The sequence below is a fragment of the Penaeus vannamei genome, chromosome 33, assembly GCF_042767895.1.
Source record: "Penaeus vannamei isolate JL-2024 chromosome 33, ASM4276789v1, whole genome shotgun sequence".
Classification (NCBI taxonomy): domain Eukaryota; kingdom Metazoa; phylum Arthropoda; class Malacostraca; order Decapoda; family Penaeidae; genus Penaeus; species Penaeus vannamei.
This window is the reverse complement of record NC_091581.1, coordinates 10,181,564-10,209,063: the sequence shown is the minus strand read 5'-3', so window position 1 is coordinate 10,209,063 and position 27,500 is coordinate 10,181,564. Positions and strand designations below refer to the sequence as shown.

Sequence of the window (27,500 nt, the reverse complement as noted above, 5' to 3'; positions counted from 1 at the left end):
TTCTGATGGAGTACTTAAATATACATGTCTTAAATGAAATTCAATTGTTTTATGTTGGCAAAAACTAATTCTAATATGGTGCTGACTTGAAAGGTAAAAGGGACCAGAAATGAAAGGGCCCACACAACGCTCCATGAAATGGGGCCACCTGTAATCAATGGAGCTTTCTCAACCTTCCTCTCCTTTGCCCCGCTTGTTTTCTCCGATTCACACGTTTTCCTGTCATTTTTCAAAGTAAGTAATTAGTTGTCACCTGTTATTTATGCTGATGTCTGAATTAACAAATTGAAATCTTGGTATATATTAAATATAAAAGACTCCATTAAAGGCCACATTAATACTTTAAACTTCACCCTTAAGAGAAAATAAATTACACCACAGGTTATTTTAATATATGATTTACAGATCTTCTTTGGCACATGCCTATTTGGAGTGTTCCATGGATTAACATTTCTGCCGGTGCTCCTGAGCCTAATTGGCCCAGCACCGTACAATGACACCTTGATTGCCATGTCACAGGTAGATGAGGCAGACAAATCAGAAGCTCATACTAAATGCTCCATAGAGATGAAGGTTGAAGAGACCACATATACTGTAGTAAATGGTGATTAAGAGTAGATTTAAGTGTACAGTATATACTGCAGCAATCAAGGATTTTTTAAAGTATTAGGTGTAACGAAAAAAACATTTTTTTTCTACTTTTAGAAAGTAAGGTTATAGTTTTATATATTTATAAAAAAAATTCTGCCACATCAAACTCTTAAGACCCTTAGCAGCATGTATAAAATATAGCAATAGGGCTAACCTAGGGGGTGAAGCCCTCAGGTTAGGAAAGTATTGTGGCCAAAAGGTAAAAAATGAGTTGACAATTACGACAAAATACATTAAATGTCGAAAGTTGTATAGCTCTGTAGGTTAGTATGGTAGTGCAAAGGGTAAAGGGGGAATAACAATTGGAGTACGAAGGCTTTCCAGGACTGAAAATGCCAGGCTTTCATCTTTTCAGCACTGCTCTCACACTTTGGCATATGTACAGAAGAAGGGGATGAAGAAAAGGAAAAAGAACTAAAGTCATGTAGCACTATAGGAAGATACAGTAAAGGGTAGTGAAGGGTGTTTGAGTTAGTAGTTTGTTGCTATGGATTAACTATCTAAAGTAATATTGAAAAGGTTAAAGATGAATACAGGAGTTAGTGAGTGAATGGGTTACGGTCGGGTTAGGTAAGGGGCTTAGATCAAGAGAAAGGATATGTATGCGTCTGAGGACGAACAGGTTGTCAAGGCAGAAAGTGTGGGATTCTGTAAGGATATCTGATAGATTGGGAGGATAGGTGGGGGAAAGTAGAGGTGCGGGCTGTAGCAAAGCATGGACAAGACAACAGAATGTGTGGAACTAAAAGAGAGATATGACATTGGGGACATAGGGGCGGATCAAAATGTGCCATCAGATAGGAGTATTAGACGGGTGAGGCTAACACATAAGCGTGCAAGAGCAGTTCCCAACATCTGTTCCGGTGAAATGGAGCTGACCAAGAGGAGATTGACAATTGTATGTATGAAAAAAAATTGCGTGTGTATCTCCAAGTGTGTGGCAATATGAATTAGGAATAATAAGGTTATTTGTGGAAAGGAAGTGTTTTAGGGATTGGCTGTGGGAGATTGAGTGGAGAAGAAAAGACCATGCAAAATTAGTTGAGGCAAAGGCTGGGGTCCAAACTAGGGGTGATACCCTACACTGGGCCTCTGTCTCCATCTCCTAAGTTCCCCCCACAACAACATTGGGCATGAGATTGAGAGGGGGGTAAAATTACAAGTTAGCTTATTTTTAAGTACCTTTGTTGAAAATGCTAAACATGTTTGAATAGATTTTTTTGTTTTGTAAATTTGTAATTTTTTTTATAATTTACATCCATACTTGCTTAATATTACATATTTCTGCAGTCCTTTATGTAAAATGCATATGTTTGTACCTGACATGTTATAATGTATGGTTGGTAGCAGAAATCTAGAAATTTAATACTTTCTATACTGAAATTTCATAGGCTTTAAAATACATATATACAAGTTATTATTTCGTATAATCTGACCTCACACTTTAGGAAGAAAGTGCTTTTTTTAATTCATGTGTAATCAGATCTTGAAAACTGCCCTAATTAATGGCATCTTTCTTGAACTTGATTATTGATCTTATATTTTTCAGAATTATTTCATATATTTTAAAATGAACTATAGCTGTTGCAAAAAAATCACTATGAAAAGAAAGCTTTCATTCTGATTAACATGTGTGATGCTTACTTATGCTAAGGAGTGATACTTGACCTCAAGGAAAGAGAAAAGGTCTCAGGGCAACATTAATGTATGAAATTATGTACTGAAAAAAGGATATTAATTGCAGTTCTGAAGGATATAACATTTTATTTATTTTTATAAACTAACAAATTACAAAAATAGAAAATGAGTATCAAGAGAAATAACAATGTTACCTTCACCAAGAATATATGGCATCTGGACTCAAGATGTCCTTCCTTATCCTTCTTAAATATGTATCACATTCACTGGTGTGCAATCTGCTCAAAGATCAACAGATTTCAGAACAATCTTAACAAGTCTCCCATGGAACTCACAAAAAGAGTTTCATATCACAATGCAAGCAGATGCACAATCTTAAGGTGCAAGCTCAGAATCCAGGATGTTTATGGGAGTTTGATACTAATTCTCACAGTAATTCTTTCTTCAATACCCTGTAGGATTTGTTAAGATTAATTATTTACTGGAAGATCCCAGGAAGACCATCAGTTTGTTGTGGCTGGTGTTAAGTTTCCCATAATCAACAACTGAATCTGAAGTGTTTGTCACAGATTATACTCAGGATTAAAGGAGGTGAAAGTAATTATAATTATAAAAATACTAAGTCAATCTTGGAATGGATAGATCTGTAAAATCACAATCATTTTGCGTGTGAGATTCAGCAATCTCAACATATTTTGAACCCTGCTAAGTGCTAACAAAGTAAAAATGAGATTCTAGGTAACAATACTGTATACTGTCCTGTTGTAACTTTCCATCATTTATATAATCTAATTATATACTCTTAACAATCAACCATTCCTAACCTTTAAATATAGCTTTGAGACTCTGTTCCAGATTTCCCACACCTCTGGGGTTTTGTGTGCAACTGCAAGTTTGTGTACCTCAGATTAAGAGAAAGTGCACATCATTTCCCTCCCTTTTACGGAGGTGATGACATGCAGTCAAATGTGCGACTATAAAATACACAAGTATTTTGTTTTGTTTTGTCCTTAGTTTTCTCTTGTCATGTTTACACTTCTTCAGTGGAAGATTGTAAATGAGTTTTCTATCAGTTCCATTACTGTTTGTGTATGATCAGATCCCAGGTGTCTCTCCAAGCCAAGCTCATCACCTGGTCTGCAGTAAGATCTGCATTACCATATGTTACTGGTGCAAAGAACCAAAACACATAGAGAATGGACACCATCCACAAACCGACAACAGCTAGATAGACCTTGGCTAACTTTGCAGCCTTGAAGTTTTCTGATATGAGATAGTAACCATGTTCTACCATAGCAGCCAAGAGACAAAGCTGAAAGGAGAGTTAAATTTCCAATTAGTATAAAATGCTGCCTTTGGACAAAGATCCAATCATCATTAGAGCAGGGATATCTTTAACATGAAGATAAATAGATGAAAATGTAAATAAAAACTATACACAAGTTTACTTACTTTGAATATGTAAGCAGGCATATAATGATGAAGGAAGAGTGTTCTGTCTACAAGGAAGTAAGGGAAGTAATGTACTGCAAATCCTACGCCCAAAACCTGAAAAGGAAAGAATTTTTGATTTGTAAAACTTCAACTGTTGAATCCCTCATAAATATTTACAGATCAACATGGTTATATAGTGAAATACATGCCATTATTACATGCTTTAAGTTTTGAATATACTATATAATTTATCCAATGTTTGCTTCAATTTGCATGTTATATCAGTTCCAACTGAAAACCTTTATATTGCTTTGCTAAGAAGCACAAGTCCAAAATAGATTTTATAAAAAAAAGCAAAAATTAAAAATGATCAAAGTCTGAAAAATGAGATGGTTCATTTTACAGTTTCTGCAATGAAAATTACCTCTCCAATTGTGCAGAACTTGTTCCACATAGGCTCGGGTAGGTCATAACAAGCTCTCTGACGTCTGAGAAGGTACAGGATGAAAAGTCCTAAATAGCCCACAAGGCCAACTGTTCCTGACAACCATGTGACAATATTTCCCAGGAAGTGAACTTGGGCCTGTAAAGAAAAATGTAAGGACAATTAAAATCCTAACTCTTTTGGAATCATAGCTCCTGTAACTTCAGTAACAAATGGATTAGAGTGAAATTTAGTAATGTCACAGTGAAAGGACTTACATTGCTATTTGCTGAAATCCAGTATGCAACTCCTCGCTTCAGGAAGAGCCAGTCAAGGGGATCTGAGGCGTACATATGTCCGGCTACATTCTCCTGATTGTTAAAAAGCATCTTATACTGCAGTTCATACAATTTATTCCAGAAAGTTAGATTCTTGCGCTCTATGGGGATCATCTCAGAACGGATCAAGTCCTTCTCACGTTCCTTTTTGTCCTCAGCTGTTGGAAGAGATTAGGTGTTAGGTGCTGCACACTTTAAAACCAGACATCACATATATAAGCAAGTAAACCAGAAACTTTAAATTTCACATTTATAAAAAGCTGCCGTGGTAGGTGAAAAATCTGATAAACATTCTAGAAACCTTATGAAAACAAATCAAAACAAGAATGATATACAAATTCTAACCTTTAAGAAAAATGGTTCTAACAATCTCACATTTAATGTTTATTTAAGCTAATAGTGCCAGGTAATCATACTCTACTGTCATTTTCTTTTGTGTTCCCCCCCTTCCCTGCACAGATGGCTCCTCAAAAGCTCAGCCACCCAAGGTCTAATTAATAATCCTACAATGTCCTCAGCTGTTTTTTCCCTTCCCAGAGTTTTCAGGACAATTTTCTTTATTTTTCTGCTGCTATTAAAATTAATGTTATTGCTATTGAAATTATGATTACCATATCATCATTGCCAAAACTAATAGCAATAAAAATTATAAAATCTTTCTAAAACACAACAAATAAAAAGGCAATGGATATCAGTTAATTAAAATTTATCTTAAAACATTTTGTATTGTGTATTTTACTAAGAAGAGGCTGAATTTAAGTTGCTTCTTACTTCTTGTATAGCGATGTTCCTCCACATTCCAAATGGTATCTTCCTGTTCAAGAATTTTGTCAGTTACGACCTCATGCTGACGGAAGCCCCAATCGGGCAGCTGACGACCAGAGAACTTCAGAGCCTGAGTTGAATTTACGTGGATCAAGCGGATCTGTAGAGAATGGCAACGAAAATGTTTAGATACAGAGAAAAATAAAACAAAAATCAATAGTTGGAATATACATATTAACATTCAAAATATCAGATCTATTACATGAGTAACTGATTTAAGGAAAATCATCTTACACTTCAAGCATGTGGGCCTTATTGTAAAATTTATTAAGTTGAAGAATTCTCACCTGACTCTCTATAGCATGCCAAAATCCATCTGTCTGATCTGCATTGAGGAGTTCTAAGCGCCACATAGTTTGTGCTGGCATGGAGACATTGTAGTCTATGTATGCAGCAACCTGTAAAACAAAATATGTATTTTACTTTATTTTATTATTATTTTTTTTTTGTAAATGTGTACAAATATTTACTATTCACACACAATCCCTTTCTCCTCTTAGATGAATCACAGCATAAAGGCTTATTAAACTGAAAATTTTTACCTCCTGGTTGTGTGGAGACATGGGTGCTGCTACATCATGGGCATTGAGTGCTCTTGAAGTCATGCCATGCACCAGCTGAATGATGTCACCATTCTTAATAGGCACTTGAGGTTCTGACACAATAAGTTCCTCTCTGGTTAAAAAAAAGAAAGAAAAGTATGTATTATCAATTTTCTTCTAATTTTTAAAGTAGTTAATTTCAAACTAGTATGAAAAATCAGCAGTCTTGTATTTGAAAAGTGAAGTCACCCACACTTACATTTCTGGCTTTTTGACAATCCACCAATTGTTTACATCCTTATAGCTATAACATGTAACTTGCTGCTGGTGTGAAGAACCTCGTCCATCAGCATACTTCACAGGATAAAGAGCATCGTGCGAATGTATCCAGCAAGTACGGCCGTGTGTGTGGCGGAGGGTAATCTGTGACCCATGGAGTATCTTGACAGGCTGGTTGGATATTATTGAAGCTAAGCCACCCTATAAATGATGAAAAGAAAAAAACATTGTTAATGATAATTATAAAATAAAATAATCCATACATCATAATCCAGTTCCTCATTCTCTTATACTGCCCTCTCATGAAAATTATATATGCTCATAAACCTGTTGTGTAAAATTATAGAAAAAGAACTTACCTCAAGACTGGCTTGGAAGGCAGAAGTCATAATATTATCATTTGGACCTGCCTTGTACAGCAGTGACAAATGCACATAGAAACAGCTAATGTAAAGTGTAAGTGGGATGGTAAGGAAGACCAACACTCTTGTCAATAAATGGCCAGCCAGCTTTCGGTCTGTCACAGTACGGTCACCAACCATGGTCCAGAAATCCTTTGCCAAGATGCCCACGCCCAAGAAGAGGGTGAAGATACCAAAGTATCTGACACTGTGGAGTGGATTTATCTATTAGGAATCTTGTATGCACAAATGCACTATAGAGTTCAGTGATTGCCCTTCACAAATAACATTTAAATCTGCCACATGATTTCATATAGTTACATGAAAAAACTTACCACACAGCTGCTCCTAGGGAAGCTGCACCAAGGATGAGACATACGAACCAGGGCAAGGTGTATGGCTGTTTGTACAGGTTTCTGAACTTCAGAATGCACAGAAGCCCAAACATTCCAAAGAACATGAGAATGCCTTCCATCAGAATGAAACGGGACTGTGCCAAGATGGCATTGTCTGCAAAATTAAACACTTAATGAATATTTATACAAGGCAATGTATGTATAATGAATGCTATAAACTCTACAAAGAGATTAAATAATGAAAATCAAGTTTCTTTTGTGATTCTTTAAATAGAAGAAATAACTGAATTTTGGACACCAGATTTTAAAAATCTAATTCAACCCTATGCCTATTAATATCCTTTAGGTAGAATGGGTAACAAAGACCGTACCAAATATCATGAGGAAGGCAGCCAAAGCACCAGCATAGTGTGAGAGGCCAAGTTCTACCATAACATTGTACACTGTTGGCATCAGCAAAGAGCCAAAAAAGGCAGGAACAATACGCATGGCAGACACTGGCACTATGGGGTCATATGGAGATCCAATCCTGTCAAACTTGAAGCTCCCTGGAAAGAAAAATGCAGTTTAAAACCTTGGGAATTTGTGCTATGACACTTAAAAATACTTCCCAATTAAGCTTTATAAATGCCATAACAATGACAGTGCCTCACCATCAAAGCCAGCGATGTAAGCTGCAAGGGCAACCAGCTGCTTTCCAAAGGGAGGTTGAGAATCAAAGAAGAAAGTGTTCTGCATGTAGAGTCCTGCATACTTTCCATAGTGAAGTTCATCAAATCTTAAAAGGAAAAACAAAAGTAAGTCACAGCGAGTTTTAGACAAGTACATACATAAAAAACAATTGGAAAAAAAAATAAAAATCCATAAAATCTGACACATTATTTCACCCACTATTTCCCCTCCTTCTTCCCTCGACCACTTACACAATGCCCCTTGGCGTTTCCAGCTTCCAGATCCGCGTGAGGAAGGACACCACGAAGAGCGAGAGTGACATGCCATCCAAGCGGAGACTCAGCTCTATGGGCGGCGACGCAGCCTGCGCGGCTTTGGCGGCCGCCTTGGCTTTCTTGGAAGACTTTTTGGAAGCTTTGGGCGATTCAGTGGGCGGCGTGGCGGACTCGGGCGCCGTCTCGGGCGGGGGGGTGTCGGGGGCGGACTCGCCATCGCCCTGGGGGAGAAGGCCGTTAATGTTAGTAATGTACAGAAAAATACTACCTATACTGATACATGCACAAGCACGGTGAAAATATGGTGGGGGGGGGGGGAGATTTTTTCTGGTCATTAAGATAATATTCTGTAATGGTATTTTCTTTTTAAAAAATCCTTTATTTTCTATTATAATTATCTTTTATTTATTTATGTTTATTTATTTTACACAATTCTCGTGACCGAAAATCTTTCTGAACGGTCTTTGACACATTAGATTGGGCGGAAATTCCAAATTATGCTACACCGGCACAGGCGATACCGGAATTTCCCTGTTTATATGGTAACAAAAGTTTACAACATTAAAAAGCAGCATTCCTTTCACTGCTCGTTCCCATCCACGAGCGTCTGCCCGTCCTACTTATTCAGCTCTCACTTTCTTCCACAATACATACTGTACACAGCGCTTCCAACATAGCATGACATTCTCTACGGTTGCTGACGACCTTCAGAGTTGCATCCAGAATAAGAGAACGGATATTCCAGACATTTTTTTTTACGCTACATCCAGAAAAAAAATTAGAATGAAGAGAAGCCCACTCCAGGAGAATCCGAGAAAGTTTTAGTGACCACAACCGACGGTCAGGCTGTTGCCGCCGCAACGATCATCCCTTGAAATAATTATTTGAGAATCTACCGTTTCAGGGAGTTAAAGAATGTATCAGATAGAACTTTGAAACAACTTGACACATAAAACAGGTCATGTTTAGACTTTCATCAAGACAGCAAGAGGAGAACGGCGCTTTTACCCGGTAAAAAACCTGGATGGCAGATGTCGAATCGCAAAGTTTTACTCGATTGCACTTAAAAGTTCTCGCTCTGATTAACCACACACACAAAACTACCCCTAGCCTGTAAACTAACACGGGAAACGAGGCCACACGGAAATCTCCGTTTTTTTAAATCCGTAATCCCCTAATTAGGACAAGCAAGGACGTTACATTCACCCGAACCGGTCTCCCGTTAGGAAAGCCCGAGAATCTCCCGCCGCTAGGGGTACCCACACTACATCGGCTGGCGAAATTTACCTGCGTCTCGGTCGCCCTTCCTCCAGATACACACCTGGCTCCCGAACTGAGAATGCTTTGCCAAATTGTCCACCGAGCAAACGTGACATTCTCGAGGGCGGAAAACTATTCATAGGCAACAGTCAAGTTTACTACACATGACGTACACATACAACCGTAACCCATTCAAACTCAGCTCCTATTACTCAAGAGCGCATGAATCGACAGGAGGAAATGACACAGTTAAGTTCCCACTAGTTAATGCTATTCGGCTGCTGGTCGCCCATATGAGCACGGGTTAGCGGACAATGACACAACGTGCACTAATATACATCCTGATATGAGATAGAGAGATAGAGAGATAGAGAGATAGAGAGATAGAGAGAGAGAGAGAGAGAGAGAGAGAGAGAGAGAGAGAGAGAGAGAGAGAGAGAGAGAGAGAGAGAGAGAGAGAGAATATATATATATATATATATATATATATATATATATATATATATATATATATATATATATATATATATGTAATCATATACATATCTATATGTCTATGTAAAGACACATTTATATTGTTTAACCAAATATCTATACTTATATTTATAACTATATAACTATAACTAATATATATATATATATATATATATATATATATATATATATATATGTGTGTGTGTGTGTGTGTGTGTGTGTGTGTGTGTGTGTGTGTGTGTGTGTGTATATATGTATGTATGCATGTATATATGTATGTATGCATGTATGCATGTACGTATGTACGTGTATATATATATATATATATATATATATATATATATATATATATATATATATATATATATATATATATATGCACATTTAGATATCTACCTACCTATCTATCTCTATAATAAATGCGCACGCACACACACGCAGGCACGCACACTAATATACACATTTATGCATGAGAGCCTCGTCTTGATCGATTTGGGCGAAACTTTCGTCAGCCCAATTCCAAACGCTCACAAAGCCTACATATAAAAACGCTGAACATGTGGATAAAGAAAAAAAAAGTTATCTTGTAAGTCTGGATCGTCTTATCTGCACTTCGGTCTCTCATGCAACTCTCGCGCGCTCCATGCCGGCCTTCGTAAGAATCTTTCAGCTCTCTGCACGGCCGCTCTAGATATCACACACACACACACACACACACACACACACACACACACACACACACACACAGACACACACACACACACACACACACACACACACACACACACACACACACACACACACACACACACACACACACACACACACACACACACACACACACACACACACACACACACACACACACACACACACACACACACAGTCTATATAAGTACTTATATAGACCTTGCACATACACACAAATATATATAAAGAGACAAACAGAACCCCCCCACACACACACAGACAACAAATACATACCTATACAGTGCAAACGCATTCACAAAATCGCACACCAAGCCTATACATCGCCCGGAAAGATTTCTCGTGAAAGCCGCCTTCGTTTATCTCGGTCGCTATCAATACCTCCACAAATTTCCTCCGAATCAGAACATTAATTTACTTGAATCCCGCAACATCTAGACCCCTCCTCCCCTTTCTCTCCCCCTCCCCCTCCCTCTTCTCCTTCATCTCCCCTTTCTCTCCCTCTCTCCCTCCCTCTTCTCTCCCATCTCACTACCTCTTCCCAACCCCTCCCTTATCCCCATCCCTCCCCACCTCAACCTTTCCCCATCCCTCCCCTCCTCCCCCTCTCCAATCCCTCCCCACCTCTTCCAAACCCCCTCCCCCTCCTCCCTCCCCACCCCTGCAACTTTCCCATTTTTCGGACAAATTCTGCCGAATCATCATCTACTTTCGACCTGCCTGCTCCCATCTCTCTCGAGCGACAGAAAGTTCTTGTTTTATAGATTAACAAAGGGAACGAAAATAACTGTAATGGTATTTACAATAGTTTAAGGTTAGCGTGTGTTTAGCATCTGCGGGCGGGGTGGGGGGCGAATGAAGGAGAGAGGGAGAGGGAAAGAAAGGGGGAGGACGGAGGAGGGAGAATGAAAAAAGAGAGAAAGAAGTAGGGGAGAATAGCGCGAGGAGGAAAGAAAAAAGAAAGGAGAGGGAGGGAGGGAGAGGGAGGGAGAGGGAGAGGGAGAGGGAGAGGGAGAGGAGAGGGAGAGGGAGAGGGAGAGGGAGAGAGGGAGAGGAGAGGAGAGGGAGAGAGAGAGAGAGAGAGAGAGAGAGAGAAGAGAGAGAGAGAGAGAGAGAGAGAGAGAGAGAGAGAGAGAGAGAGAGAGAGAGAGAGAGAGAGAGAGAGAGAGAGAGAGAGAGGGAGAGAGAGAGGGAGGAGAGAGAGAGGGAGAGAGAAGAGAGAGAGAGAGAGAGGGAGGAGAAGAGAGGGAAGGAAGGGAGAGAGGAGAGGGAGAGAGAGAGAGAGAGAGAGAGGAGGGAGAGGGATAAAGAAAAAGAAACAGAGGAAGAAAGAAAAGAAAGGAGAGAGAGAGAAAGTCGAGAGAGCGAGAGGTAAGAAGTCGAAAGAAAAAAAAAGGAAAACCGCAAGAGAGACGACGTGAGAACAAGACCGACGGCGAGTAAAAATTTTCCCGAGCCGAGGCCAGACCCATCGCCCCCTCCCCCCCTACCCCCTCGAGCGGCCGAACGCTGGGACTCCCTCGACTGAAGAAGCTACTCAAGATATTGCTTCGAGGCGACTGCTTGTGTGTGGCGAAGGTGGGGGAGGGGGAGGGGGTGGGGAGGTCGAATGGTTCCCCTTCACCCTTATGGGAATACCGCATACGTGTCGGTATAGGACGGTTATACGAAGCGTGGCGTCTCATTTCGTACCCATAACCCTCGTTCGTGCACAGACGGGCTCCAGGAAACGCGCTGAAATACTCGTGGATAAATTTAAAGAAGCGGGGATAATCACGTGCTATAATGATTCATTTAAAAAATAAAAATCGTGCGTCTGGCTAAGCGCGGCGGAGCAACCGTGCGTGAATGACAAGTGTATGATCGCGTGCATGAATGTTTGTCGGAGGGAAAGGGAAAGTAATAGAAAACAGAGGCGGCCCAGATTCGGTGCTCCCCCGGCGTCTGCCATCTTGCAATCCAGCAAATGAAGGCACCCACAACAAAGAAAAGGAAAAGAAAAACTTGATTAAGGTACAACTGAGGGTGAATGCAATCAGGCAAGAGCAGGACACCAGGAAATCATAAAAAAAAACTAAACAAAAAACCTCTATAAAACGTAAACAATAGGTGAGTGAATTAACCTCACCCCCTAAAAACGGAGCTAAAAACGAAATAGAGAAAAAAAAATTGTATATTTCCCGAGCTCAAACACCCTCCTCGCAGACGAGGGATCCGAGAACGAAGGCGATCGCCAGCACACACGATCTCCCTAAATCGAGAGGGATCTCAGCATGGCGACGCCGGCAGCGGCGCCGAGCGAGTCCTCCAACGTGTGCTCATGGGCCGCCCTCCGCTCGGGCGCCGCCGAGGAAAGTCCCGGCGGGCGCAACCAGGGCGTGACTGCAACGGCGAAGTCCCAGCGCCCAGGAACGGCGCGACGCGACACGCGGGCGGAGTTGTATAATCCCTTCTCCAGTCGTGCGCGCATGCACGATGTACTGCCTGTGGCGTGCGTGTAATTTTCCTGACTTTAGTTCACCTGTTTTGGGAACAAAATTAGCGTTGGCATGGAAAGGAAATTTATGGAAAGGAAATATCTGTAGTTTAATCAACGCAGCTACACCATTTTGCGCCATATGACATGAAGAGAATCTCAATTGAATCTACAATACTCGAGTAACGGACGCATTAAAAAAGGCTTTACGGAAACAACGATCCTTGTGAGGAGGCGAAGAGGTCGTCACGGAGCCGCAGGGTCAAGGGCAACCACACTCGCGCCCTCAGGTCACGCCGACTCTCGCTTTCCTTCTTCCGCTCCTCTTGGGGTGGGAAACGAACGCAAAATGGAGAAGAAACAGGAGGGAAAAGGAAGAAAAGTAGCAAAGCCGATACCTCAGCCTCTGATAACCAGCAGCAATAATAATAATAATAATAAAATAAAAAGACAGACACGAAACAAAAGAAGAGCCGGTGGTATGAAAAGCGGAAACCGACGATGAACAGCCGGCCACTCGCTGCCTAAACCCAGCGCGCCAAACACACCTTCGAGCAAAAATTGGCGCGAAAGAGAAGGCAAATTCGCTCCCCCATTAAGACTGAAGCCGAGCGCATTTGAAACAGGACAGCAACCACGTTATCATTCCTCGTTTAATCAAGCTATCGCAGCAAGTCTTATTATTGTCTTTACTTCAACACTCTTTTTGAAAGAATACAAAACAAACGAGTCGTGTTGAGGAATTGACGTTTTTTTAGCATGTTAAAACTGCTTATTTTTTTCTTAGTATCCCCTAAGATGATCTTGGACTTAAAAAATAGGTAATAACTGAATGGAAATAGCAGAGAGGAGGGAGAGGGAGGGAGAGAGAGAGAAAGAGAGAGAGAAAGAGAGAGAGAGAGATGAGAGAGAGATGAGAGAGAGAGAGAAGAGAGAGATGAGAGAGAGAGAGAGAGAGAGAGAGAGAGGGCGAGAGATCAGAGAGGAGAGAGGCATTGCCCCTCCCTCCCTCCCTCCCCTCTTATATCAGTCTCGCACGCGGTCCCACGAACCTCGGGGGAATTTCGCAACCCTCTCGCGGGCTGAAGCAAGGCGTTACATCAAGCGGAGCGGCGCGCTGCATGGTCACGGGAAAGTGGGAGTGACGCTGTGTATTTTCCGCCTCGGCTCTGGCTGTCGCGATCGTCGCCGGGCGGTTTCTCTCGCACGCGCCCCTCGCAACAGCAGTCGTGGCAGGCAGACGAATACAGACAAACATACAGACATACAGACACACACACACACACAGGTATACAGACACGCACACACACACAGGTATACAGACACGCACACACAGGTATACAGACACACACACACACAGGTATACACACACACACACAGGTATACACACACACACACACACACACACACACACACACACACACACACACACACACACACAGGTATACAGACGCACACACACACACACAGTTATACACACACACACACACACACACACACACAGGTATACAGACACATACACAGTTATACAAACACACACATACACACATACAGACACACACATACATGCAAACACACACACACAGACATACATACAAACACGCACACAGACATACATACAAAAACACACACGCAGACATACATACAAAAACACACACAAACAGACATACATACAAACACACACACACACACACACAAACACACACACACACACATACAAAACACACACACACAGACATACATACAAAAACACACACACACATACAAAAACACACACACACAGACATATATACAAAAACACACGCACACACATACAAAAACACACACGCAGACATACATACATACAAACACACACACAGAGACATACATACAAACACACACAGAGACATACATACAAACACACACACAGAGACATACATACAAACACACACACACAGACATACATACAAACACACACACAGAGACATACATACAAACACACACACACACAGACATACATACAAACACACACACACAGAGACATACATACAAACACACACACACATAGAGAGAGACAGACATACAGAGAGACACACACACACACACGGACGAATGAACCACCGACAGCCTCCCTCAGCGACCTGTGCCCTCGCGTGAACAGCAGATGCGGGATGTTGCACCGTGACGACTGCTTAAGCCTCGCGGGTAAATGCAGTTCGGACAGACTCGTACATGAATAACAACGCGTCCTTCACAACTAATATTTTTCCTCGTTCTTGATATCCTCTTGACAGAAGAGAAGGGAAAAACAAGACATTCATCATATGCTTGGCCGGGGCCTACCACGCTCCACATAAAAAAAAATAAAAAAATGAAAGGATAACGCACACTCTGAAAGCTAGCGAATGCGCGTTCTAAACGTGTCTGAGCGCCGCTGCCAAAGCTCGGTCTCTTCTGTCTACCTCACGTTCCTCCCAGCCTCCCAGCCTAACAATGCAAACAAGATTCCTTTTCGTGGCCGCCCTTGTTTGCAGAACCGCCGCCCGAGGCTGAACCCCAAGAAAGGCGCCGGCAGGGACGAGACGGGAGCACAAATAGTGAGGTAAGCAGCCATTTTGTAATGCGTGACACCCATTGGACTGACGATAGTCTGCACTGCGCGAATTCGTGAAGCAAATCCAAATAATCCTCCCTGTCAGGACATTCCAACAGCCTTGAATCACGCGTACTGACATGCTACTAATCAGGCAGAAGCATTCATCTTTGGTAAAAGGATGTTAACAATCCCCGGGTACGAAATAAGCCGTGCCGAATGTGCTGAGAGACAGAGCGGTGCGAAAACCTTTTCCGCTGTTGCAACAACCTTCACTCCGCGCAATCAAACGCCACCCGCGTCCCTCCGCCGCCCGTAGTATCGAAAGGCGCGACGCACCGCGAGCACAATCTGCATGCAGCCGGGAGGGGAGAGGGAGGGGAGAGGGAGGGGAGAGGGAGGGGTACGGCTCATCAGGTGAAAAACTGCGGCTGCTCCTGGGGCCGCAGCCGCAGAGGAAGGGCGAGGGGCGACAAGATACGGGATCACAACCACAGATACCACGGAATCCAACTGAAGTTCGCGGAGGTCGTTGACAGGTTCCTCCCCCTGGCGCAGGTGACGGGAGGACGACGCGCTGGGTGTCAACATCGCCGCCGAATGAGGGCGTCTGCCTCGCCCGCAGGAATCGAGCAGTTGTATCACTCGGGGGTGAAATCCCCACGTTCAACCATGGCCTAAATGTCTCACAAAATGGAATCTTTCCCCTGAAACGGCAGAGAGAGACTGGGAGGAAGAGATAAAACAGGGGAGGAGTAACCGAGTGAGAAGAGACGGATACAAATTTCCTTGAGACATGGTTTAGCGAAGCCTTCTTTCGCGACGCCTCACGGTTGACTTGACGGAGCAGTGAGTCACTGGAGCAGCCGGACATCGTACCTGACTCGGGAACTGTCACAAGACCGCAAGTACGGCTCTGGAGGGGAAAGTGGGACCCATCGATCCCACTACCTTTCCTACAGTAATACGAGATAAACAAACGTCAAAATAAGGAAATAAGAGGCACTGAGGGGAAAATCGCGTGATCCTCATACTTCTATTGCTGAGGAGCAATATCAGAAGAGGAAAACAATACATAAAAAGGGCGGATGATTATGATTCGCTGCCCCCTCTTCCTAGCCACAAGCCCGCATCTAAATGGAAATGTTTGCTCGTTATCGCTCTTTGTGAGAAACCGACATGGAGGTACATCACCCGCATCAACATTGCTCTAGAACGATTTTCCCTTCCCTTCGATTACTGAAATATATCTGATACTTAACCTACAACCCTTTTACACTGGAATGTGAGCGTCTCTTGAAAATCATACCGCTGCGCCGTCCGCATCCAGGGGAAAAAGGCCTACCAAACCTGTGTCTACTTTCTCGCAATATCGCTTCGTCACTGCTGCAGACCGGCCATCAAAAGAACCCCACCGGCAGGTCGTCCCAGAACGCCCGAGTCATTCAACCTACGATCTTTCACGGAAATTAAAACGCACCGACAGAACTCCATTACCATCGCCGTAAATGCATCGGTACAGCTAATCCCCCGCTTCCGGGTGGCGGAGGCGAGAGCGGAAAACCGAAGCGGCCAGAACACCTCGCTCGACAGCTCCCTCGCGCGGTTTCCTCAGTCACGAAGTCTCAAACCAGAAGATCAAGAAAGAGGAGGTATAAATAACGAAGCACTAAAGTAAGAACATTAAACGACTAACAGATCAAAACAAAAGAGAGAGAGAGAAAAAAAACAATATAATGCAAGAATAAACCCAAAAGGAATATCGGCAAAGCAAAACAAAAGAAAACGGGTCTCGGACGACTTCCAAGCGTGGCCGAGCAGAGAGAGACACTCGGGTTCCGGCGCAAACAAACAATACACGGATGTGCTGTCACGCCTCTCGGTTTTTTCCGCCGAAATAAAAGGCTTCCCCGCATCATATGAACGACACTGTATGCGCAAATCTATTCTAAAAAATAATTGAAAAAAAAGAATTAGGAATCTAGGTCTATAAAATGATTCAGCCCAATTCCAAAGCACGCTGGAGCCATCTCGTGTCTGCTTTCCAAAACAGGCTGTGCAAGAACCGGCCGGCGATTTTTTTTTATTATTCTCCCTCCCCTCCCTCTTCCCCTCCCCACTCTGGGTTTCCACTCACACGATCTTTTATCTTTTATGACACCTCTGCTTCTCTCCTGCTTGATTCTGAAGACAAAGCTACCAATTCGTGATTTCGATAGCTATGATATTGGTAAGATACGCTTATATCGGGGATAATCATACTCAGGAAGTGTGGGACATCATTTTCCCAGTATGACAGGTTTTGTTCTTTCCTGGTCATAAAAATACAAATATATATATATATATATATATATATATATATATATATATATATATATATATATATATATATATATAAATAAACAAATGAAAGAGAGGGGCGTGAAGAATGCCGTTACACCGCTGGAGTCTGCACCTTTACTAGGCAACTCGCTGTACCCGGCGACTCTCATTCTCCCCGCTATCCGTACTCTGAGCAAAAATGCTGACTGAGTACATGTGCGTAAGACTATGTGCGCGCGAGCGTACCTGTATGTCTACAGGATGTTAAAATGGGCATTCATCTACATTAGATACATTCATTAAATATAAACACAAAATAAATGGGTTAATGTTAAAAAAAAGCATTACAAACGGTTATTTAAACAAAAATCCAGCACCAGATCCCAAGGCGGAATCAAGCAAACGCAGTACAGCCCAATGAAAGTCCGGCCGCCTCCCCTGGCGCTCCGAGGACTCGAAGGCCCTTGGCGGCGCAGCAGAGGGGACAAGCGCCGCTGCCGACCGCCGCCTCACGCTCACGAGTCTGAGGTGAATCTTGCGAGGGGCGTGACTGGGCGCCAGGGAGAGCGGACGGGCGTTTGCGTGCTACTCTACACGAGGCAGCATGGTTAGAGGAAGACGTTCGGAATAATTAAGGAGTAGAGAGGGAGGGAGGGAGTAAGGAGGGGGAGGGGGTAGAGAGAGAGGGAGGGAGGAAGGAAGGAAGGGGAGGAGGTAGAGAGGGAGGGAGGAAGGAAGGGGAGGGGGGTAGAGAGAGAGAGGGGAGGAAGGAAGGAAGGGGAGGGAGGTAGAGAGGGTGGGAGGAAGGGAAGGGGAGGAGGTAGAGAGGGAGGGACGAAGGAAGGGGAGGAGGTAGAGAGGGAGGGAGGAAGGAAGGGGAGGAGGTAGAGAGGGAGGGAGGGAGGAAGGGGAGGAGGTAGAGAGGGAGGGAGGGAGGAAGGGGGAGGAGGTAGAGAGGGAGGGAGGGAGGAAGGGGAGGAGGTAGAGAGGGAGAGAGGGAGGAAGGGGAGGAGGTAGAGAGGGGAGGTGAGGGAGGAAGGGGGAGGAGGTAGAGAGGGAGGAGGGAGGAAGGGGAGGAGGTAGAGAGGGAGGGAGGGAGAAGGGGAGGAGGTAGAGAGGGAGGGAGGGAGGTAGGGGAGGAGGTAGAGAGGGAGGGAGGGAGGAAGGGGAGGAGGTAGAGAGGGAGGGAGGGAGGGAAGAAAGCGGAAGGTGTGGAGAGGGAGGGAGGGAGAGAGGGTGGTAGAAAGGAGAGGGGGTAGAGAGGGAAGGAGAGAGGAGGGAGGAAGGGGAGGGGGAAGGGAGAGGGTAGGATGAAAGGCAAGCTAGAATTAATTATGGGGGGGGGTCAATCAAAAACAAAGACTGGTTAAATACAGATGCAATTAGCAGTTTACTAAGAAAGTGTACACCTGAAGGAGAAAGGATTAGGCAACTATGGGCATTAGCAACTACTGCACTGAAATAAAGGATTCTACGAGGAATACTATTAATATGAGGGGTGGGGAGGGGAGGGGAGGGGAGGCTAAAGCAAAATGGCAAAAAAGCTATTTACTTTGAGACAGACTACATGGCACTAAACTACATACAGAGTAATTATATGCTCCTGACTAGGATGCAAATGCACAGCAGGGGAGGATGCGGGGGGAGGGTAGCTTGGGGAGGGAGGGGCAGGGGCAGGGGGGGGGACTTGCCTTGTAATCCCTGGTGGTTGCGAGGTCGTCCCCATCAGGTATCTGAAACAACCACTAGGTTATCTCTTGTATATACAGGCCTATCACACCTACAGGATGATGACGAAGATCACAATAGTATGCAAATGGGAAGGAAAAGGGAGGAGCCGATAGAATAAGGTAAAAAAAAAAAAAAAAAAAAAAAGAAAAAAAAAGAACGAGATAGGAGAGGCTACGATATGCAGGTACAACGCACCTCCATACTCTAGGGAACTGGGATGTACACAAGAGACAAAACATATACATTAAACATATACTACCATGTCCAACAAGTTCTAAAATGAGATTAAAACTTTTAGGACAACAGTGACAACACAAAAGCGTTATGGGAAAGCACAAATGGACATACAGGACATAAGGAAACATGTAGGACGGTCTGAAAAGGTTTTGGAAGTGATGTTCGTGGTCTGTGCAGTACCGTATGTCTGGGCGCCTTTGAGGCATTGTCATAGTCCGAGCTGCGAGTCAACTGCATAGCATACGTCAGTTCGTTGTGTTATGGATATATTCTACAATTATTTACAAACGTGACTTAAAATAACAATTACAGATCTCTTAGCGCATGGAACGGAGGGCGAGCATCAGGCCTGAATGCGGAAATCGGTATTTAAACGCTTGTCTTCTTAGCCTACCTTATACCTGCTTCCCTTCTGCAGCGGACACTTCACGAAAGATCTTCCCATAAGAACCGTCTTACCTTTAGCCTTTTCTCGTCTCGTCTCGCAAGGTCAGACTACAAGGCTTACACACTCGGTACATTTTCTATAGCATTCCCCTTAGTGGATTTTGTCAGCTTGCCCCGTGCCACGCCTTCCTAACTCGTGATTAACTGGCATTAATTACCCCCCCCCCCCCCACCATCTGCCTCATTGATTACTGGCACTAATGACCCCCCATCTGCCACTCATTCCTCTTCCCTGCACGATCTCTTGGTCCCAAGCATCCATGAGTGCGCCAAAAAACGTTCGAACCTTAGAAATAGCCGGGGCAAAGGTTGTGACTCACGCAGAGGGAGGAAGGAAAGAAGGAAGGAAGGAAGGAAGGAAGGAAGGAAGGAAGGAAGGAAGGAAAGGAAGAAAAGAAAGAAAAGGAAATGAAAGAAGGAAAAAGAAAAAACGAGGCAACATTTCTACCGTCCAGCGAGAGGTTTACTTCGGGTTATATGCAAGCATTCCTTCGAGAAAAAGAACGTGACTTCCCCGTTTGAAAAAAAAGACAACAACTAAAGTTTGATAAGCAAGACCTCGGCACCAATCACAATCTCTATCAACCCTCCCCCTCCCTCCCCGCGCGCACACATACAGCATTCAAATCTCATTTTAGGAGAAAGTTGCCACGATTCTTGGAAAATCATCCTCGGTCGCCTTTTTTTACTGACATAACAGCCTCGTCATCAATACCTCCAGTACGACTTCACACAGGTCACTGATATAACATACCTGTAGATCAAACAAATTTAACGAAAGGTTAGAGGTCTTGTCACCTCATGGCGCCAGTAAAAAAGGGAGAGAGAGAGAGAGAGAGAGAGAGAGAGAGAGAGAGAGAGAGAGAGAGAGAGAGAGACAGAGAGAGAGAGAGAGACAGACAGACAGAGAGAGACTGTTGAACAAAAATGGCACAAATCTCGTGCGCATGACATCCACATCCACTCTATGTGAACGACTCGCAGCAACGACCCTCACAAACCACGAGAGAAAAACCTACACGAACGACACACCTCTCACCCCCCCCCCATCCCCCTCACTCCCTCCGCAAATCCACACACGCTCCTCCCCACTCCTCCTCCCGTGACCTCTGACCTCTCACCCATATCCTATGCACCCTGCAACCCTCTACGCCGCGTCCTACATTTCCATTTTCCATTTCCATTCATTAGCTCTGGTCACTCCTCCCCGCGATCGCCTGTTGACAATGCTTGACAGGAAGTTCTTGTCAACCAGCGCTCGCTCCGGGATGGCCGCGCAGGGCTGGGGCGAGCGAGGATGAGGGGGAGTGAGGATGAGGATGATGATGAGGGGGTGAGGGTAAGGATGATGATGAGGGGGAATGAGGGAAAGGATGATGATGAGGGTGAGTGAGAATATGGATAAGGATGAGGCGGAGAGGGGATAAGGATGAGGATGAGGCGGAGTGAAGATAAGGATGAGGATATGGTGGAGAGAGGGTAAGGAGGAGAATGAGTAGGAATGAGTGAGGATAAGGATGAGGATGGGGCAAGAAATGAGGATGAGCTTGAGAATGACGCCAAGCATGAGCCTGAGGCAAAACATAAGAACGAGAATATGGATGAGCCTGAAGCCATAAGCAAGAACACTAGACTGACTAATAAGAGAGAGAGACAGAGAGAGGGTAAGGATTAGCATGAGACTGACGATAATGAGGATAATGAGGATAAAAATGAGAGTGGGGAGTAGAACGAGTGAGCGTATGGACGAGAGTTAAGAGGAAAATACATAGTGAACGAGAACACAAGTTTGACGAATAGAAGAGAAACAAAATAAACAAATCGCAATCAACAAACAAAAACACAAGAAGCAAAATACAAAACACGAGAAGAATAATAAACAAAAAACAAAACAAAAAACACAAGCAAAACAAAAAACACAAGCAAAACAAAACAAAGAAAGATAAACAGCAATAAAAGAAAAAAAAATAAAAACAAAGAATAAAAAATAATGAAAAAACGACAAAGAAAGGGACGAATAGGACAACGGTCACCCAGGCTGTCTATCCTGCCACCAACAAAAGGTCGCGCTGAGGCCACCTGCCCTGCCCTGCCCTGCACCTGCCCTTGCCCTTTCCCCTGCACCTGCACAAATCGACGACATTCCTACTTAAACACTATTGCATCCCTCGCGCTTTGCCTTCGCTTACATGTTTAGTGTACATCTACATTCGAATAAAAAAGAAAGAATACGGGATAATTTAGCATCTCTCCCTGCCGATTAAAAATACGGGAGGATTTAAATCCCTCCCTAGCGAAAAAAAATAGGGAAAAATAGGGGAGGATTTAAATATCTTCCTGACGAAATAAAAGAAGAAAGATTCATATCTACCCCTAAAGAAAATACATACGGGTTGATTTAAATCTCTCCCTAACGAAAGAAAAGAAAGAAGAAAACAGGATAATTTCAATCAAGAGATTTCCCTTCCCACATTCTTCAAAAAAATACGAACTACCTTACATTCTTTACACAATCGAATCGCTACCGAGGGCCTGGCACCTCTCGCCGACCTGGCACACTGGCACTCGGGAGGGAACCTACGCTGGGAGTGACCGGAGCAACAGGACAACGCCGAGTGCCACCTCCATGAGCGAGAGGGACCGGCCGGCCTGGCTCGCTCACTTCGGATGTTCAGATCTGTGTTTATGTAGTTCTCCAGCCTCCGTTCTGTTGTGCTATGAACGATAAATACCCTCAAAATTGGTGCCATTTTTTTTTTTTTACTCATTCAAGATCATTACGTATTTTAATAGCTAAAATAATAATAATTATAATAATAATAATTTTTTACTCGTTTTGTGGATCGAAATTCTTGATGGAAGTCAAATAGACAGATCGCATGACATCAATCCCATACGCCCTTAGCGAATGGAGGATTGCCTGACGACTATCCATGAAATTTATGCATGACGTCTATAAAACAGGAGACGTGACTTCGAACATTCTACCGCTACATGGAAATGTGTTGACCGTAATGGCCCTTTGAGTACATTCACTGGTGCGCACTTGTGAACACTGATCTGTAGTGCCTGACTTACGACTGATTGCGACTTGTACCACCAGTGCATGAACCGTAGTGTTGGCTCATTCGGAAAAATGAAACCTCGAAATACGTGTCACGACTTGCGAAAAACCTTGCCTCTACATCGGCGATTTCGCCACCGCCCGAATCCCCTATCTGGCTCGCCGCGTCGACCTTCCCTACAGCGGAGGAAAATTGGACAGAATATCCTTATTTATCCCCTAGACCATCTACCCCCCTCCACCCCCCACGCCCACCCATCACCTTTGTTCCTCCTCTCCTTCTTTCGCCCCCCCCCCATCCCCACCCCCTCCCAGCAGCCAGTGCCCGGGGCGCCCGATGCCAACGCGACTCAAAAGCCCTCCACAAGATTCGTTCGATTTATATATATTTTTTCCTTTCCTTAACTTCAATCAAGGTCTTGTTTTCTTTTCCTTTACTCGCCCGAATGAACTTGCCTCTGGGGCTTACGGATCGAGTCGCTCTGATAATTCCTTTGTTCATGATAAATTCCCATCTTGTGGCTTGCAGTTTAGGTGAATTCGATAACGAATGGTTCGCAAAAAAATCAATCTATATAAAACGTGCACTGTCTATCAAAGCCAATCCAACCCCTAACAAAGCCAAAACTAGGCGCCAAGCAAACAGTTATTGCATCTCTGAGCTTTTGTGGAAAGGTATGAATGAGAACCAATATCTTCACAATACAAGAGATGTATTTTACCGGTTTCGTATATATCTTCATCAGAAATATATGCATTTCTGACGGAGATGTATTCGAGACCGGTAAAATATATCTCTTTCGTTCGTTCTCATTCATACCTTTCCACATTAGTCAACATGAATACGGTTCATCCCTGAACTTCTTGTATATCATAAATTCAGCTGTGGGATCTCGACCCTTGATATTGCTATCTATCAACTATCGACTCTAAAATCTGAATTAGTGACACTATTTACGACACAATTTATTCCTCAAACTCCAATAAAGATCCATCCCAGAAAGATCTATACCCCTCACCCAAAAAAACACATTTTTCAAAACATGAAAAATAGATTCTACGTCGGCTACTTCCTCATGACCGCCGCGGGGATACACGCAGGAACACTATTTTAAAACGTTTCTTTCCTTGTGTCAACGTCACCCACTCCTCCGGGCCGCAGGGGGTGGATGTGGGGGGTGGGGGCGGGTGAAGGGGGAGGGGGCGGGTGAAGGGGGAGGAGGAGGGTGAAGGGGGAGGGGGTATAACCATAAAGTGAAGTAGGTGCGGCCCCTCTTGCCACGTAGATGGTCGACACACAAACAAAAAACAGCAAACACCCATGAAAGGACTCTAAAGGGAAAGAAACAAAAGGTTTTACTTGACGTTGGGCAAACTACAGGGCACAGGGGACAATGTGTACCTTTAAAATAATTAGCTTGTGTAAATCAGTTTGAAACAAATCTAAACAAACATTCAAAATACTTTTTTGACATTACACCCAAACAACGCAGACCTTAATGCCTTCAAGACGCCTTGCTCCTGTTCCTCCCTAAGCCACATGCTATCCAGCTGCCGTCTGCATCCGACGCGGAAAATGAACGAAAGTGGCAGCAGATTTACGTGAGGGCGGGCGAGGGACGCGTGGCTTACGGCCTCGGGAGATCTGCTGTCTTCCTTTGCCTTTCCTTTTGCTTACTCTTTGCCCAACAGTCTGCGTCAAGCTTTCAACTACATATACCCTGTATACTATTATGCATACACACATGAAGAAGAAAAATATCTATCCATGTATATGAGCTAATATCTCTATCTCTACTCTAACTGAACATCATTTGCAAGTTCCATAAACCCTAAAAAGTAATAAATAAATACAGAAAAAAATCGCATCAGAAGGAGTCACTTTGCTCTAATCTCTCAACAAATAAACACACAAACCAATATATATATATATATATATATATATATATATATATATATATATATATATATATATATATATATACATATATATTGTCGAACACCCTGAAAGTCTAGTTCATAAATCTTCGACGACGAAAATCCAGCCATCAATTTCTCTCGAGCTGAGATTCCCTAGTCATGGTCGCATCAAATTTCCATTCCTCCCGCCACGGTGTTTGGCTTCCATCAACACTTTCTCTCCTCTCCTCTCTTTCTCATCCTCAAGGCTCTTCAATATCTCTCTGATTGAATATCTGTTCCTGCTAAGTTACACTGGCAATGTTCTTCTGCCAAAGTTTAGCATAATGCTATGCCTCGATTTCGCAAAGATTCATCTTATTTCATGGAGAGGGAGAGGAAGAGGAGGAGGGAGAGGGAGAGACTGACAGACAGGAAAACAAACAGACAGACAGATAGAAAGAAGGAGAAACACAAAGAAAGAAAGAAAGAGGAAGACAGACAGAAAGAAGAAGAGAAAGACAGACAGAAAGAAAAAGAGAAAGAAAAAGAGAAAGACAGACAGAAAGAAAAAGAGAAAGACAGACAGAGAAAGAGAGAGAAAGAAAGAGAAAGAAAGAGAAAGAAAGAGAGAAAGACAGACAGACATACAAACAAAGAAAAAAGGAGAGAGGGAGAGGGAGGGAGGGAGAGGGAGGGAGGGAGGGAGGGAGAGGGAGAGAGAGAGAGAGAGAGAGAGAGAGAGAGAGAGAGAGAGGGAGAGGGAGAGGGAGAGGGAGAGGGAGAGGGAGAGGGAGAGGGAGAGGGAGAGGGAGAGGGAGAGGGAGAGGGAGAGGGAGAGGGAGAGGGAGAGGGAGAGGGAGAGGGAGAGGGAGAGGGAGAGGGAGAGGGAGAGGGAGAGAGAGAGAGAGAGAGAGAGAGAGAGAGAGGAGAGAGGGAGAGGGAGAGGGAGAGGGAGAGAGGGAGAGAGAGACAGAGAGAGGGAGAGGGAGAGAGAGAGACAGAGAGAGAGAGAGAGGGAGAGAGAGACAGAGAGAGGGAGAGGGAGAAACAGAGAGAGGGAGAGGGAGAAACAGAGAGAGGGAGAGGGAGAAACAGAGAGAGGGAGAGGGAGAGAGAGAAAGAGAATGAGAATGACAGAGAGAGAGAGAGACAGAGAGAGAGAGAGAGAGAGAGAGAGAGAGAGAGAGAGAGAGAGAGGGAGAGAGAGAGAGGGAGAGAGAGGGAGAGGGAGAGAGAGACAGAGAGAGGGAGAGAGAGACAGAGAGAGGGAGAGAGAGAGAGGGAGAGGAGAGAGAGAGAGAGAGGGAGAGAGAGAGAGACAGAGAAAGAAAGAGGGAGAGAGAGACAGAAAAAAAGAGAGAGAGAGACAGAGAAAGAAAGAGAGAGAGAGACAGAGAAAGAAAGAGGGAAAGAGAGAGAGACAGAAAAGACCTTCAGTGTCCTTCCCATCCATTTAATTCCCCAAGAAAAATACGGGGGGGGGGGGCAGGGCAACTAATACACCTGACACGCTAAAAGACGTGGCAGGTTTTCGGTAGGTCAGGTCCCCCTACACCCCCTCCCCTCCCCCCACCAACCACCTGGCTGACGTGGGCATCGATACCCTCAGGCCAAGGGTACTGTTGTTGGCCACTTACCTCGCCCGCCTCCGTCTTCCCCGCCCCCCTCCCTCCCTCCCTCCCCCTCCCACCCGATCTTTCCATCTCAAAACTGGTTTCTTTGATCTTTGTGCTCCTTTTTTAAAAATCTAACTTTTGTAAATATATTTTTGGTCGTTATTAGCGCATTTGTGAATAAGTCTTGTTTCTGAGAAGCGGTTAAGGATCTCTTTTGACCTCACAGAGGAACCAGGTCAGGAGGAACATCCATTCAGAATCCGAGATGAGGTTTCGCATCCAGTTTCCAAAGGCTACCGGTTCAGTGCTGATTTCCTCTCGTTTCTTGTCGGGCAATTTTGGAGTAATACTTTCGTAATTCAATGCACGATTCGACATATTGTTACTTGAGAAAACTTAGGTACTGAGTAGTATTATCGGTGCTCGCTAAATATCACAGAATAATTTCTTTGGCTACAAAATCCGAGGTGCATATGCTGCCATGTAGAAAATCCTGCCAAAAGCACGGTCCTGCCCACAGCGCCGCCGATTACCATGAAAACGTCAAACTCCTGTCATATGTCATGGACCGTCACGTATGGAGTACTATTCCCTCACACAGGCATTTATTTCATTAGTTCTGAAGTAGATACAAGTAAGCACTGTCTATTTATGCAACACTTGTCTGTCATCAGCGTCGAGTTTGACAGTAAAGGTTAAAAAAGCCATGCTCGAGGAGGGAAGGTTCACTCTAACGGGGTTCGTACCTAGCACTGCCGGTTCGACGATGTAGGTTACCCTGTTTTCCCTCCTGAGGCGATTTCTACGGCTTATTTACCACATAGAAAACATGGCCGTCAAGCTGCGTGCCAACAGA

At 43.9% G+C, this 27,500-nt stretch overlaps 2 protein-coding genes across 3 annotated transcripts in view; one reads left to right on the top strand and one right to left on the bottom strand.

Moving 5' to 3' along the window:
* The window catches only part of LOC113810065 (NPC intracellular cholesterol transporter 1 homolog 1b-like), a 24,880-nt gene extending 22,812 nt beyond the window's left edge, over nucleotides 1–2,068 (top strand). The window contains exons 19-20 of the mRNA XM_070145334.1: nucleotides 94–234; nucleotides 406–2,068. Of these exons, the coding sequence (XP_070001435.1) occupies nucleotides 94–234; nucleotides 406–612 (348 nt within the window). The 3' untranslated portion in view covers nucleotides 613–2,068. The remainder of the gene's footprint in view (nucleotides 1–93; nucleotides 235–405) is intronic.
* A 330-nt stretch (nucleotides 2,069–2,398) lies between these two features.
* Nucleotides 2,399–27,500, bottom strand: part of rt (Protein O-mannosyltransferase rt) — a 25,402-nt gene continuing 300 nt past the window's right edge. Inside the window, exons 2-15 of one of the 2 annotated variants that reach the window (XM_027361751.2) lie at nucleotides 19,339–19,380; nucleotides 7,812–8,056; nucleotides 7,542–7,666; nucleotides 7,260–7,436; nucleotides 6,868–7,042; nucleotides 6,491–6,740; nucleotides 6,112–6,332; nucleotides 5,853–5,985; nucleotides 5,598–5,708; nucleotides 5,257–5,410; nucleotides 4,426–4,643; nucleotides 4,148–4,306; nucleotides 3,742–3,837; nucleotides 2,399–3,601 (exon numbers count right to left, since the gene is read on the bottom strand). In XM_027361751.2, coding sequence (XP_027217552.2) covers nucleotides 3,368–3,601; nucleotides 3,742–3,837; nucleotides 4,148–4,306; nucleotides 4,426–4,643; nucleotides 5,257–5,410; nucleotides 5,598–5,708; nucleotides 5,853–5,985; nucleotides 6,112–6,332; nucleotides 6,491–6,740; nucleotides 6,868–7,042; nucleotides 7,260–7,436; nucleotides 7,542–7,666; nucleotides 7,812–8,056; nucleotides 19,339–19,380 — 2,340 coding nt within the window. In that variant the 3' untranslated portion in view covers nucleotides 2,399–3,367. The remainder of the gene's footprint in view (nucleotides 3,602–3,741; nucleotides 3,838–4,147; nucleotides 4,307–4,425; nucleotides 4,644–5,256; nucleotides 5,411–5,597; nucleotides 5,709–5,852; nucleotides 5,986–6,111; nucleotides 6,333–6,490; nucleotides 6,741–6,867; nucleotides 7,043–7,259; nucleotides 7,437–7,541; nucleotides 7,667–7,811; nucleotides 8,057–19,338; nucleotides 19,381–27,500) is intronic. The other variant, XM_070145336.1, reaches the window with a different exon arrangement.